General features: G+C 54.6%; 1 protein-coding gene across 3 annotated transcripts in view; it reads left to right on the forward strand.

Annotated features, from left to right (window-relative positions):
• The window catches only part of SMARCA4 (SWI/SNF related, matrix associated, actin dependent regulator of chromatin, subfamily a, member 4), a 100,977-nt gene that overhangs the window by 65,877 nt on the left and 21,524 nt on the right, over positions 1-13,576 (forward strand). For 2 of the 3 annotated variants that reach the window (XM_025365715.1, XM_025365716.1), the window contains 7 exons: positions 1,219-1,385; positions 3,724-3,887; positions 6,278-6,505; positions 6,756-6,854; positions 7,112-7,189; positions 7,902-8,120; positions 12,958-13,053. In XM_025365715.1, the coding sequence (XP_025221500.1) occupies positions 1,219-1,385; positions 3,724-3,887; positions 6,278-6,505; positions 6,756-6,854; positions 7,112-7,189; positions 7,902-8,120; positions 12,958-13,053 (1,051 nt within the window). The remainder of the gene's footprint in view (positions 1-1,218; positions 1,386-3,723; positions 3,888-6,277; positions 6,506-6,755; positions 6,855-7,111; positions 7,190-7,901; positions 8,121-12,957; positions 13,054-13,576) is intronic. The other variant, XM_025365717.1, reaches the window with a different exon arrangement.

The raw sequence follows: 13,576 nt of genomic DNA on the forward strand, positions 1-13,576 counted from the left end.
TGGTTCACTGCAGCCTCTGCCTCCTGGGTTCAAACAATTCTTCTGCCTCAGCCTCCCGAGTAGCTGGGATTACCGGCGCCTGTCACTGCCCAGCTAATTTTTTGTATTTTTAGTAGAGACGGAGTTTTACCATGTGGACCAGGCTAATCTTGAACTCCTGACCTCAAGTGATCCACCCACCTTGGCCTCCCAAAGTGCCGGGATTATGGGCGTGAGCCACTGCACCCGGCCCCGTAATACATATCTTTAGTGCTCGGAGAGCTGACCACTATTAACCCCAAGAGACAGGATTCCTGAGGCAGGATTCCTGGCTTACAGATCCCACTCTGCTGCCTCCAAGCTCTGTGACTCTAGACAGCTTTCTTAACCTCTCTGAGCCTAAACTCTGTTCACTAGTATAGAGGCACTCTCTATACTATGTGGGTGTTTTGTATAGCACCCTTTGTAAGGTGCAGCTCCGACTCTTTTATGCCCCTAATGGATGTGGATGTTGTGTCTAGATTTTCACCATTGCAAAGAACCTTGCTAAAAGCATTCTTCCAGCTAAAGCCTCCATTCAGTTCCCCTGGGGTATTAAGCCATTTGCAAGACAAGAGGCGCCTAATGAAAACATCACAAATTCTTTTTGATGTATTTTTTTATACTGAGTTATGGAACAGGGTCCTATATACCTGGCTTCAAGGCCTAGAGGCCTGGCTTGGTCGTGTGGTCAGCCATATCACATTGTACGCCTGCCAGCCTCAGTGTCCACATCTACCACACTCGGGGTGTTGGCTAAAGGGAACGTGAGAAGCCGAGGTGGCCCTTCCTCCTGGGTCTGGCAGACCATGGGTGTCTCCAATGTGGCATTTGCTCTTGGGGCTTCTTTATCAGGCAAGGAGACAAGGTCCAGCTTCCCGGAGCACCCCTGTTCCACCCCCATGTTGTCCCGGCCACGTGACCCACAGCACCTCCTTTCATCATCATGAGTGTCTGGGTTAGACGAGAAATACATGTGCCACCCTGGTAATGTGCCTTCCAGCGAGGGTGGCCGGGCTTATTTCAGTTGGGGGAAACGGCTTTGCCGAAGCTTTGGGTGATGTTTGCTTAGGAAGCATGTCTGTGCCCTTGAACCCGACGCCCAGCCTGGAGGCGGGCGATGCACCTCCTGCCTTACCTGCCCGCAGGCTTCCGGGTTTAACATCCTGCGCCTTCTCTCCTGTCTCCTCCACACTCCAGGCTGGACCTGTACCGAGCCTCGGGTAAATTCGAGCTTCTTGATAGAATTCTTCCCAAACTCCGAGCAACCAACCACAAAGTGCTGCTGTTCTGCCAAATGACCTCCCTCATGACCATCATGGAAGATTACTTTGCATATCGTGGCTTTAAATACCTCAGGCTTGATGGTGAGTTCATATGAGCCAGTGAGGCGTTTGTTACAGAGTTTTGTTGTTGCAGCTGCCACAGAAGCTTCTCACTGGCATTCCCTCCCATGAGGCAGGGTAAGGCCCAGGCGCTCTGGGTCCAGTGGCCAGAGTGGGCCTAGGCACAGGCTGAGCGTCTTGGGCACTCAGCACTGAGATGGGCCCTGGATTGGATGCCGGGGTCCTGACTCCTGGGCTGACAGTCTTTCCACAGCACTGCTGGGTACACTGGGGAAGGGGTGCCCTGTGCACCTTTAGCTGGAAGTGCCAGAATTCCATCCCATGTGGACGCAGGGAAGAAAGCACCGATAGGCTTACATAGCTCTAACCCCTGGAGGTTAAACATGCTTCAGGTACAGCTGGATCCAGGCATGCAGGCGATGTTGGAGAGACTTTTCTCCAGCTCTTGACTCTGCCTTCTTCCATCTTGGCTTCCCTTCTACCTGCTCAGTGTCCCCAACAAAAGCAGGTCCCAGGCTGGCTCTCATTTGGCTGCTGTGAGCCACATGCCCATTGCTGGGCCATTTGTAGCAGCCCAGTGGCTGCCACCTTGCCACAGGTCAGGCCTGGAGCTGGAATCAGACTCTGTGACGAGCACAGAGGGAGGGAAGCAAGCACTTCCAGGCAGGAGCAGCAGCTGCCGGAGAGAGGCCTTCAGCCCAACCGCCTGCCCTGTGGTCCCTGATGGGAGAGGTCGCCGTGTGTGTTTTTGTGCCCACCTGCCCCAGCACACGGAAGCTCAGGGAGGAGAGGCTGTGAGACGCCGACAGGGCACGTGAGACATGTCTGTCAGTCCCAGTGGGTCAGGGAGGCCCTGGAGTGAGTTCTCCGTGACATTTACTAGAACGGGGCTTACGAGAAACACGAGCGTGAGCTGCTGGGACAGACACAGCTCAGCCAGTTAATTGTTCCCCACCTGCGCCGACCTGCCCAGGTGCCATCCGGAATGTGCTCTCTGCATCCCTCCAGCCACAGGTCCTCCCCGGGGTTCTGTCCAGGATCACTCTACAGACACGAGTCTTGCAGGGGTCTCCCCAGCTTGCCTTAATCCTTAGGGGCTTCCCACTGCTTTGAGACTGAAAACCAGAACCCTTCAGGGTCCGCGTGGCCGGGCCACCCCCCACCCTTTGCTCTCCTTTGGTCTGTCCAGCGGCTTCTCCCGTCCTTGAGAGGGCCAAGGCTTCCTGAGGACCATCCCATCTGTGTCGCATCCCTGACTCCCCCAGGAGAGAGCCCAGTTCCCACCCATCCCAGTGCCTTTGTGGCTACTCCATAAGGACAAGGACTTTGGTCAGTTCAACTACAGATGTGTCCTCTGCATGTGATGTGGTCACAGCCACAGGGATAGAGAATCTGTTGAGAGTGGAGGAAGGGTAGGAGCTCAGTGAAGTCTCCTGAGACTGCAACTCCCGTGAGTGGGCTGGCATCTGGGAGCCCGGTAGCCCCTCACCTCAGCCCCTCCTCCGAGCTGGGGTACCAGGGGCACATCTGGAGCCTGCGAGAGGGCGGGACAGCAGGCGGATGGCCAGGCTACTACGGGCTTCCACACTGTGCCTGGGCACATGTAGGCTGGTGGCAGGAAATGGCTGGTTTTTATTTCATCACCAAAATGACTTCAGTGTTCCAAGGGCACCTCTGTCCGAACTCCCAGCAGCCCAAGGAGTGTAGACGTTGCCTTAATGCCCACAACGCTGAGGGCATCCTTGGTTGTCACCCAGGAGACCTGCACTGGCTCCTGGACTTGGGTTTTCTGGGGCATGGGGACACCGATCCTGCCAGAAAGGATACGAGCCCCGTTTATAAAGTCCCCATGCTCTTACCTGTAGAAGATTATCTTTGTGAACCACAAAACCTTTTGAGACAGGGCTGAGGGCAGGTGCACCCACAGTCACTGTCCACCCATCCCCAGGTCCCTTGTGTTGCGAGCGGCAGTGTTGCCAGCATCGGCCACTGTGTCTCCCGCTCCCCATGGAGTGGCACGCGGCAGAGTACGGGAGAGAGTCCAGGGCTGTGGTGGTGGTGGCTGTGCTGACGCTGTGGCCTACTGTGAGCTGGGTGCTGGGCTCTGCGCTCCAGGCCCACCTCCTCTAGTTCTCCCAGCGGGGCCTGTTTTCATCTCTGGGATGTGTGGAGAGGATTTTTTGGTGAAACACTGGAAATCCGGTTACTCGCCAGTGGCCCACGGGCCTGTGTGGAGAGTGCAGAGCCGGGGATCTGGGGGTGCTGGCAGGCGCTGATCCTGCGCCTGCTCTCAGAAGCAGGGTTCCCACTCTACCCCTGAGGTCACCTCTCTGACCCTGTTCTCCTCTGTGCCCGTCAGGAACCACGAAGGCAGAGGACCGGGGCATGCTGCTGAAAACCTTCAACGAGCCCGGCTCCGAGTACTTCATCTTCCTGCTTAGCACCCGGGCCGGGGGGCTCGGCCTGAACCTCCAGTCGGCGGACACTGTGATTATTTTCGACAGCGACTGGAATCCTCACCAGGTAAAAGCGGGCTGGGCCCCAGGTCGAGGAGAAGGAAGGGGTGCCTGCAAAACCTCAAGGAGACACGGGCCCTGGCTTGAGGGTCCTCCAGTCTCCTCCACATTGTGGTAGACCCCAGGAGCTGGGAGGATCTGCACCTGTATCTCCATAGGTCATCAGGGAGAAAAGAGGAGGGGTCCTCCTATTTCCCAAAATACAAACAGCCTTTCCCTGTGATTGGGAAAGCAGTGTATAAGCCATCCGTCGGTTTGGTTTTTCTTAAATCCTGCAATGACACCAATGAGGAGGAGGTGGAAAGTACCCTGATCAATCTGTGCCATTACCGTGGGGCGGCCCCTGCAGCGTGCCCTGTGAGTGGGCACACTGGCACTTGTTCAGGCAAAATTGGGGGTGAACTCCATGCCAGTTCGTTTACTTCCTTCTCTTGCTCCATAACCGTGTACCCCTCATGGGCCTCAGCGTCGGTGGATACCAGGTCATGCTGTTACATAGCTACGAGAGATTGAAAATGCATACAGCTTTTCTCTGTTTCGTTATAAGACTAATAGGTTCTTGTTGTTTTTAATATGCAAACACCAGTGACATGGTCAGGAGTCCCTTTTCCCTTCCTCTCCAACCCTGCTCTGTACTGAGCCTCTGCCAGCCCGTCTGCCTTCGCACATGTGTGTGCTGAGATTAACACAGATGCGGCGTGGTCTAGCACGTGCCTCTTCCACCAAGCAGTGGGTGTCAACTACCGAGTGCACATCGGAAGCCACCCGGCCGTCTAATTGGCCACCAGGCGTCCCGGCAGATGGCCGCCCCAGGACATCTGCTCTCAAACTCTGGTGGTTGGCAGGCGTCCGGCTTTTCTGTTGATCAGCCTGTTCACCAGCCCCGCAGGGTCCGTCTTTCTGTCGGAGTGTTGTGCGCACCCTAGGTCTGCTCGGCCCTCAGACATGGCGTCGCTCCGCCCAGGCACTGTCCTCTTCATGTTCTGGCTGCTTCTGCCAAGGTGGTTTTACTCCCGCCGCTGGGGTGTGGACGTGCCCTGCCCTTCCCTGCAGCGTGAGGGCACCAGCGTTCTCAGTGTGTAAATTGTCACCCGTCTGATGGGTGAATGCCCTGGTGGTCACTGATGGCCCTCTTACGATCAGGCTGGGGTGTAGCTTCTGCCCAGACCCTGGTGACCAGCCAGTTTCCTGAGAGGTGGTTGGGTTGTGCCTCCCCGTTGGCAGGCCGGCAGCAGACAAAGGCTGCACCTCAGGGCCTGGGGCGCGTTGGGAAGGGCTGGCCCTGCCAGGAAGTGTGCTGACAGGGCAGGAGGGCTGAGCGGCAGACACAAGGCACTCCTGGTCCCCACCAGTTGTGGCCTCTGCCACCCCATGGGTGCCAGTCTTCAGTTTTGGAAGCATCACTGGTACTCAGCCTGGTCCCGCAGCTCCTGGGCCCACAGACAGGATTTCGTGGGAGCCTCCTTGTTCTGTGCTGGGGTGATGATAAAACTGACAACCCAGGCCGGACATGGTGACTCACGCCAGTAATCCCAACATTTTGGGAGGCCGAGGTGGGCAGATCAGCTGAGGTCAGGAGTTCGAGACCAGCCTGGCTAACATGGTGAAACCCTGTCTCTACTAAAAATACAAAAATTAGGCAGGCATGGTGGTGTATGTCTGTAGCCCCAGCTACTCAGGAAGCTGAGGCAGAAAAATTGCTTGAACTTCGGGAGGCAGAGGTTGCAGTGAGCTGAGATCGCGCCACTGTACTCCAGCCTGGGCGACAGAGCGAGACTTTGTCTCAAAAAAGAAAAAAAGCCCAGGCACAGCACCCGCGTTGTCGGGAGCTGACTGCACCAGTCACTGGGCCATATTCCTGGTTCTTATTCACTCATTCAAGCCACGCAGTAGCCACGGGATGGGCCCCGTGTCAGCTGAGGGAGTTTTGAGGCTCACAGAGGTGAGACCTGGTTCCAGTTCTGTGTGCATTTTGAGAGTGGCAGGGCCCACAGCCAAACCAAGCGCTGCCACAACGCCACCAGGCTTTGGCCACATCCTGTAAATGGTGCTCAACTGTGCAAGTCCATGCTGTGGGGAGCCATGCCACTGCCACAGGAGCTGCTTGGGGATATAACCCCCTGGGGGTTGGTGCTTTCTTCCCGAGTATCTGTTGGGTCCCAGTAAGGTAGAAGGTGGCACTTCTGGAGGAACGTGATGAGAGCCCCCTTCCCCCCAGGGACACATGGGGCCCAGGCTCCACCAGCTCTGTCTTCATGCAGCGGCAGATCAGGCTGGGCAGAATTGCCAGTCTGAGAGTGGTACTCACAACACACCTGTCCAGCTAGTATCGGAGGCCGCCTTCCCTTTTATGACCTCCTGGGCTCCTTTGGGATTGACTGGCACCTCTTCCCCCAGGACCTGCAAGCGCAGGACCGAGCCCACCGCATTGGGCAGCAGAACGAGGTGCGCGTGCTCCGCCTCTGCACAGTCAACAGCGTGGAGGAGAAGATCCTAGCCGCGGCCAAGTACAAGCTCAACGTGGACCAGAAGGTGATCCAGGCTGGCATGTTCGACCAGAAGTCCTCCAGCCACGAGCGGCGTGCCTTCTTGCAGGCCATCCTGGAGCATGAGGAGCAGGATGAGGTGAGCCCAGCGCCGGCCCCGACCCCTCCCCAGCGTGAATGGTGGACGCATGAGCGGCTTTCATTTTTGTTTTTTTACCTTTTTTGCACTCTTATTTTTTTTTGCATCCCTTTGGAGTAAAGGGAGTGTGGGCTGAACGGAAAGAGGATGAGTACTTGCTTTTTCTTTGAAGTGGTTTTTTTTCCTAAACTGCTGGTGAAAGACGCCGGATTGACAGCCCTGGAGACTGAAGTCCTCTATTTATCCACAGAGCAGACACTGCAGCACGGGCAGCGGCAGTGCCAGCTTCGCCCACACTGCCCCTCCGCCAGCGGGCGTCAACCCCGACTTGGAGGAGCCACCTCTAAAGGTGAGAGGGGTAGTTCAGTCTCCATGCCCATTCAATCCTCGGCTTCTCGGCTGAGACGGCCAGCAAGGGCCCTGGTCCCACGGAGCGTGCGTGTGCGTGTGCGTGTGTGTGCCTTTCGCTGCCGTGTGGGTCCCCATCCACCGCAGCCGTGCCGGGACCACCAGCTCATTCCCACGGACGCCGCCGCTCACCTCTGAGCTTGGCAGCCGCCCACCCCGGCCCCTCCGCAGCGGCGCTGACAGTTTGCAATCTTGTAGGAGGAAGACGAGGTGCCTGACGACGAGACCGTCAACCAGATGATCGCCCGGCACGAGGAGGAGTTTGATCTGTTTATGGTAAGCACCGCGGGCTGGACAGGATGGTTCAGGCATCCCACCGTGCCGCCACCAGGAGCAAAGCAGAGGTCCTAGTGCCCATGGTGGGGTCCCCAATAGGTCAGGGAACTGGGGACAGCTCACAGTGCAGCCCACTCATGCCTCCAGCCTGACCCATCTTCCACCCCCAGTCTCCTGAGCATGGCGTCGGAGGGCAAGATGCACACCCAGCCATTCTGTGTGTGACCCTAGACCTGCCCCACCGGCTCTGTTTTCTAACGGGCTCTTCAGGGCTTCATGCACTCCCTTTCAGAGGGAGTTTGTCGTATCCAAGGCCAAGGGACTGACCAGACCGTCAGTCGCAGAGCCCCCTCGCCCCTGGGTGGGAAACAGGAAGTAAGGCACCCAAGCAGGGGCCTCTTGGCCCGCAGGCCATATGCCTTCACTGGCGCTGTTCCGTGCAGCTGCTGCCCTTCTGCTGGGGTCTGCAGCCCTCTTGTGCAACCTTCCATCTTTTCAAGTTTCCTCTACCTCCCGAGGCAGAGCCCCTAGTCAGGGTCGGACGTAGCCAGGCCGGGTCAGCCACCGAACAATGAAGAGCTGCTCTTTAACTCTTGCAGCAGCATGGGTCCCCACGGGCAGAGAAAGGCCCTTCTGAGCCCGGCGTTCTGGCTCTAGTGTGCCCCTGGTGCCCACATGCTGATGCCTCTCCTTTTGCCTCCCTACCCACCAGCGCATGGACCTGGACCGCAGGCGCGAGGAGGCCCGCAACCCCAAGCGGAAGCCGCGCCTTATGGAGGAGGATGAGCTCCCTTCGTGGATCATCAAGGATGATGCGGAGGTGGAGCGCCTGACCTGTGAGGAGGAGGAGGAGAAGATGTTTGGCCGCGGCTCCCGCCACCGCAAGGAGGTGGACTACAGCGACTCACTGACAGAGAAGCAGTGGCTCAAGGTACATGCCGGAGAGGCCCGGCAGGCCCCGCAGGCCAGTGCCAAGCAGGGCTGGGGAGACAGAGGGCCCACCGCCAGGACTCAGGCCTGGGTCCAAAACGTTCCCTTTGGGCCACTCCTGGCCAGGCTCTGCAGACAGCCGAGAGCCTTCTGATTTGGGCCAGGGATGGTTAGGTCCTTCTGGCTCCTCCTTAGAATGCAAGGAGGACCCATAGTTCCTGAGCAGCTCAAAACCTGCTGCTGGGTATGGTTGGTTTTTCAAGTACAAGGGTTTACCTCCTCCCGAGGTTAAAAATCATGTCGCTGATCTCAGTGGAGTGCTGGCTTTCCCAGTACCTGCCAAGAGGGAGGCACAAGGGTGAATCATGGACTATTGAGGCACCCTGCAAAGCGGTGCACTGCCGGCTCCAGGAAGCCTCACTTTGGGCAAGTCCCCCCCATGTGCTGGGGAGACTCAATCACAGGAAGGGAGGAGCGGGCAAGCCCCTAAGGGCCTCTGAACCTGGCAGGCGCTGCACAGGGCTGGCAGCTGCTTGTGGAGCTGACATGAGGGCCATTTCTCAGCAGATGGCACCTGGCCCTGCAACAGCAGCTACAGATGTCTGAGTCAGTCATGCGGTGCTCCTGGGGCCTCCCCCGACCCACCCTTCCCAGCCTAAGGCACACTGTGACAGGTGCCTGGCACTGACGTCCTCACTGGGGTTACGGTGACAAATCAAACCCCTTCCCATCTCAGGGGCTCTGAGTTACGGAGATGATGATTCAGACTCCATCCATGAAGTTGTGTCATAAAAATGTCCTGAAGTAACAATTCCGAGAAGGCAGGTGGCAGCTTTTGGCTATGCTGTACAAAGTGCCATACCCAGGAATGAGCCATGTGGCCTAGCGCATGTAGCCAGGCAGCCCCAGGCGCCTCCTGGGACCTCAGCAGCCCAGACTCATGAGCTTGCCTGCCAAGCTGTGCACCAGAGGGCGCTGTTGAAACACACCAGGAGCCCAGGTGACAGGCCATCCTGTTCCCCAGCCAGCCTCCTGAGCAGAGCGCTCCAGGACCCAGAAGAGAAACCCTGAAAAGACGGAGTGTGAGCCCTGCCGCAGACCTGTGTGACAGCAGAGCTGTTTGACTGCTGTATGAGTGTCACCGGCCCTGCATTTTTTTCTTTTTCAATAGAGACAAAGTCTTGCTATGTTGCCCAGGCTGGCCTCCAGTTCTTGGGGGGCTCAAGTGATCCTCACACCTCGGCCTCCTGAGTAGCTGGGATGACAGGTACACACCACCACGCCTGGCTAGTTTTAAATTTTTTGTAAAGTCAGGGTCTCACTGTGTCACCCAGGCTGGTCTCAAACTCCTGGGCTCAAGCAATCCACCCGCCTCGGCCTCCAGAGTAGCTGGGATTACAGGCATAAGCCACCGCGACCGCCTCAGCCTTGCATATTTGAGGCAGTGAGTGCCTTTTAAATTTAAGATCAGTTCATATGCGGATGCTCTATGTACACATTTTTCTAGGTGTAATTTACATACCATACAATTCACCCTTTTAGGGTATATGACACAGTCGTCTTCAGTGTATCCAAGAGTTGTGCATCTATCACCACAGTCCATTTTAGGACATTCTCGTCACTCCCAAAGAAGCCTTGCCCCGATTTGCCATTTCCTGTTAATTCATTGATTCTCCCCAGCCCCAGGCAACCACTGATGTACTTTCTGTCCGTATAGTTTTGCCTGTTCTGGGCGTTTCCTGTCAGTGGAGTCCTACAGTGTAGGATGCTTTGGTGTCAGGCTTTTTTTCATGCAACTTAACGTATTTACGCGTGATGCAGCAGGTGGTCGTGCTTCATTCTTTGATGGTGAAATGATCCTACCTCGTACAGATTCGTCACATTCTCTATTAAACCTTTTGAGGGACCCCTAGCCTGGTTTCCTTGGTGACTGTGCCAGTTCACAGCCCCACCAGCTGTGTACGAGGGTTCCTCTCTCAGCATCCTCAGCAACCCTTGCTGTTCCCTCGCCCGCTGATTCTAGCCATCCCAGCAGGTATGAAGTGCCATCTGAGTTTGGTTTGGATTTGCATTTCCTTGATGGCTAATGGTGTGGAGTATGTTTTTTTTTTTTTTTTTTTGAGACGGAGTCTCGCTCTGTCGCCCAGGCTGGAGTGCAGTGGCCAGATCTCAGCTCACTGCAAGCTCCGCCCCCCGGGTTTACGCCATTCTCCTGCCTCAGCCTCCCGAGTAGCTGGGACTACAGGCGCCCGCCACCTCGCCCGGCTAGTTTTTTGTATTTTTTAGTAGAGATGGGGTTTCACCGTGTTAGCCAGGATGGTCTCGATCTCTTGACCTCGTGATCCGCCTGTCTCAGCCTCCCAAAGTGCTGGGATTATAGGCTTGAGCCACCGCGCCCGGCCCTGTGTGGAGTATGTTTTCATGTGCTAATTGGCCCTTTGTGTATCCTCTGTAAAGACAGGTCTATTCACATCATCCTTTACCCAAATTTAAAATATATTTATCTTAATATTGAATTGTAAGTTATTTACAGGTGCCTTATCAGATATCATTTGTAAATATTTTGTTCCGTTTTGCACAGTTTTTCACTTCCTCAATATCCATTGAAGCACAGAAGTGTTTCATTGTACTTGCAGTTGATTTTTCTTTTTCACCTGTGCCTTGGTGTCGTATCTAAGAAACCATTGCCGGCCGGGCGCGATGGCTCATGCCTGTAATCCCAGCACTTTGGGAGGCTGAGGCGGGCGGATCATGAGGTCAGGAGATCGAGACCATCCTGGCAAACACAGTGAAACCCCGTCTCTACTAAAAATACAAAAAAATTAGCTGGGTGTGGTGGTGGGCGCCTGTAATCCCAGCTGCTCGGGAGGCTGAGGCAGGAGAATGGCGTGAACCCGGGAGGCGGAGCTTGCAGTGAGCTGAGATCGCGCCACTGCATTCCAGCCTGGGCGACAGAGCGAAACTCCGTCTCAAAAAAAAAAAAAAAAAAGAAACCTTTGCCATATCCAAGGTCACAAAGACTTGCCCTTGTCTTTTCTTCTAGGAGGGTTATAGTTTGAGCTCTTCCATGTAGATGCATGTAAGATCCATTTTGAATTAAATTTTATACATGATGTGAGGTAGAGGTCCATCTTCATCCTTTTGTATGTGGAAATCCAGTTGTACCAGCAGCATTTGTTGAAGAGACTGTTTTTTCCCATTGAGCCCATCTTATTACACATTATATTCAAATTCACAGTTGTGAAAAATATTATACAAAACATGCTCTCCCCACTACTGGTGGCCTTGGAATTGGCACCACTCTTCTGGCAGACGTCTGTTGCCAAGTGAACTCAAAGCCTTCAAAATGCTCCTATGGCCGCCATCGAAAATGGCCATGACTGTGGCAGCCTAAAGCAACAGAACTATTTTCTGTCCATTCTGGGTCAGAAGTCTGAATCCACGGTGTGGGCAGGGCTGTTTTCTCTTCGAGGCCCTAGGGAAGGACCCTTTCTTGGCTTTTCCAGCTTCTGATGGTTCTACAAGCCTCCTGGCTTGGGGCAGCATCACCCCATCTCTGCCTCTGTCTTCATGGGGACTTCTCTGTGTCCCCTTCTGTCTCCTTTAAGAACATGTTTTAAAGCTTAATCCCAAGAGTAAAGACCTCATTTGTAAAAAAGGTCCCATTCTGAGGTTTTAGGTAGACATGAGTCTGGGGGCACCTGCTGCTCTGCCCTGGGTCTGCAGGGGGACTTCTCCCGGTGCCTCCTGCCTGCTGTGCCCTCCATGCTGCTCCTTTGGCCTGGATGCCTTCCCTCCTCCTGGGCCCCTCAGGCTCTCAGCTTCTCATCTCCTTTAAGACACGTCTGCTCCATCATTGTGGTGTCTCTCTCTTCCCTCTTTCCTGGCACCTGACATGTTTGTCACCCCACTTGTGGGATGTTGCCATCTGATCACCATCTCCCTTTCAAGGGTAGGGGAGAGGGCCCCGGCTGGTTTGAGTCACTGCTGTGTCCTCAGCACCAGGCACAGTGCCCAGCTCACTGGCACAGCCTCGGCGTGAGGGGAACAACCAGCTTTTGGGTCCAGGCCCTCCTTCCTTTTCCAATTCTGGGATTCCCTAGACACCTGGCTACCTAGACTGCATTTTTAACCATTGGGGTAAGTTATTAGTTAGTACCATTGAATTAATACCTGGGGATTCTCTTAATGTTGTTCATATTCATGTTCTTCTCAGCAGTTTTACCATGAGGGAATCTGTCTTAAACAATGTCAGTTGTCAATACATTACTTAAAATAGCAACAACAATAAAAAAAAAAAAAAGGTGGTCAGACCTGGCAGCTCATGCCTGTAATCCCAGCACTTGGAGAAGCCAAAGCAGGAGGATCATTTCAGCTCGGGAGTTTGAGACCAGCCTGAGCAAAATAGCAAGACCTTTGTCTCTATTTAAAAAAAAAAAAAAAAAAAAATGGCCAGGCACAGTGACACATGCCTGTAATCCCAGCACTTTGGGAGGCCAAGGTGGGCGGATCACCTGAGGTCAGGAGCTCAAGACCAACCTGGCCAACATGGTGAAAACCCGTTTCTACTAAAAATACAAAAATTAACCAGGCGTGGTGGTGGGCACCTGCCATCCCAGCCACTCAGGAGGCTGAGGCAGGATAGTCGCTGGAACCTCTAGGAGTCGGAGTTTACAGTGAGCCGAGATTGTACCACTGCACTCCAGCCTGGGCGACAGAATGAGACCCTGTCTCAGAAAGAAAGGGAAATGACCTAGATGCCCAAGAACAAGGGGAGGCTAAATTAGGGCACGTTGTGCACTGAAACACTAAACAGACATTAAAAAATTTTGTTGTAGAAAATTACAGGAAAAGATATCCATGACACAGCCAGCAGTGTGGCACGTGGGCTACAATTCCAGCGTGGCCTTCAGTTCTGCACACGTGCGTCAAAGGTGGGGAGAGTTCTGGAGGTGGGTGGCGCTGAGGGCTGCACAACACTGGGGACACGCCTGATGCCCCTAAACTGTGTAATAGAACATGGCTTCCATGGTAAATTTTATGTTATATATGATTTATAATAATTTTTTTTTTATGCCCAGCTACTCAGGAGGCTAAGATGGGAGGATCACTTGAGCCCAGGAGTTCAAGTCCAACCAGGACAATGTAGCAAGACCCCATGTTTAAGAAAATTTAAAAATAGGCTGGGTGCGGTGACTCACGCCTGTATTCCTAGCACTTTGGGAGGCTGAGGTGGGCGGATCACAAGGTTAAGAGATCAAGACCATCCTGGCCAACATTTTGAAACCCCATCTCTACTAAAAATACTGAAATTAGCTGGGTGTGGTGGCTGGCGCCTGTAATCCCAGCTACTCAGGAGGGTGAGGCAGGAGAATTGCCTGAACCAGGGAGGCGGAAGTTGCAGTGAGCTGAGATTGCACCACTGCACTCCAGCCTGGTGACAGAGCGAGACTTCAT

The sequence above is a fragment of the Theropithecus gelada genome, chromosome 19 (assembly GCF_003255815.1).
Source record: "Theropithecus gelada isolate Dixy chromosome 19, Tgel_1.0, whole genome shotgun sequence".
NCBI classification, from domain to species: Eukaryota; Metazoa; Chordata; class Mammalia; order Primates; family Cercopithecidae; genus Theropithecus; species Theropithecus gelada.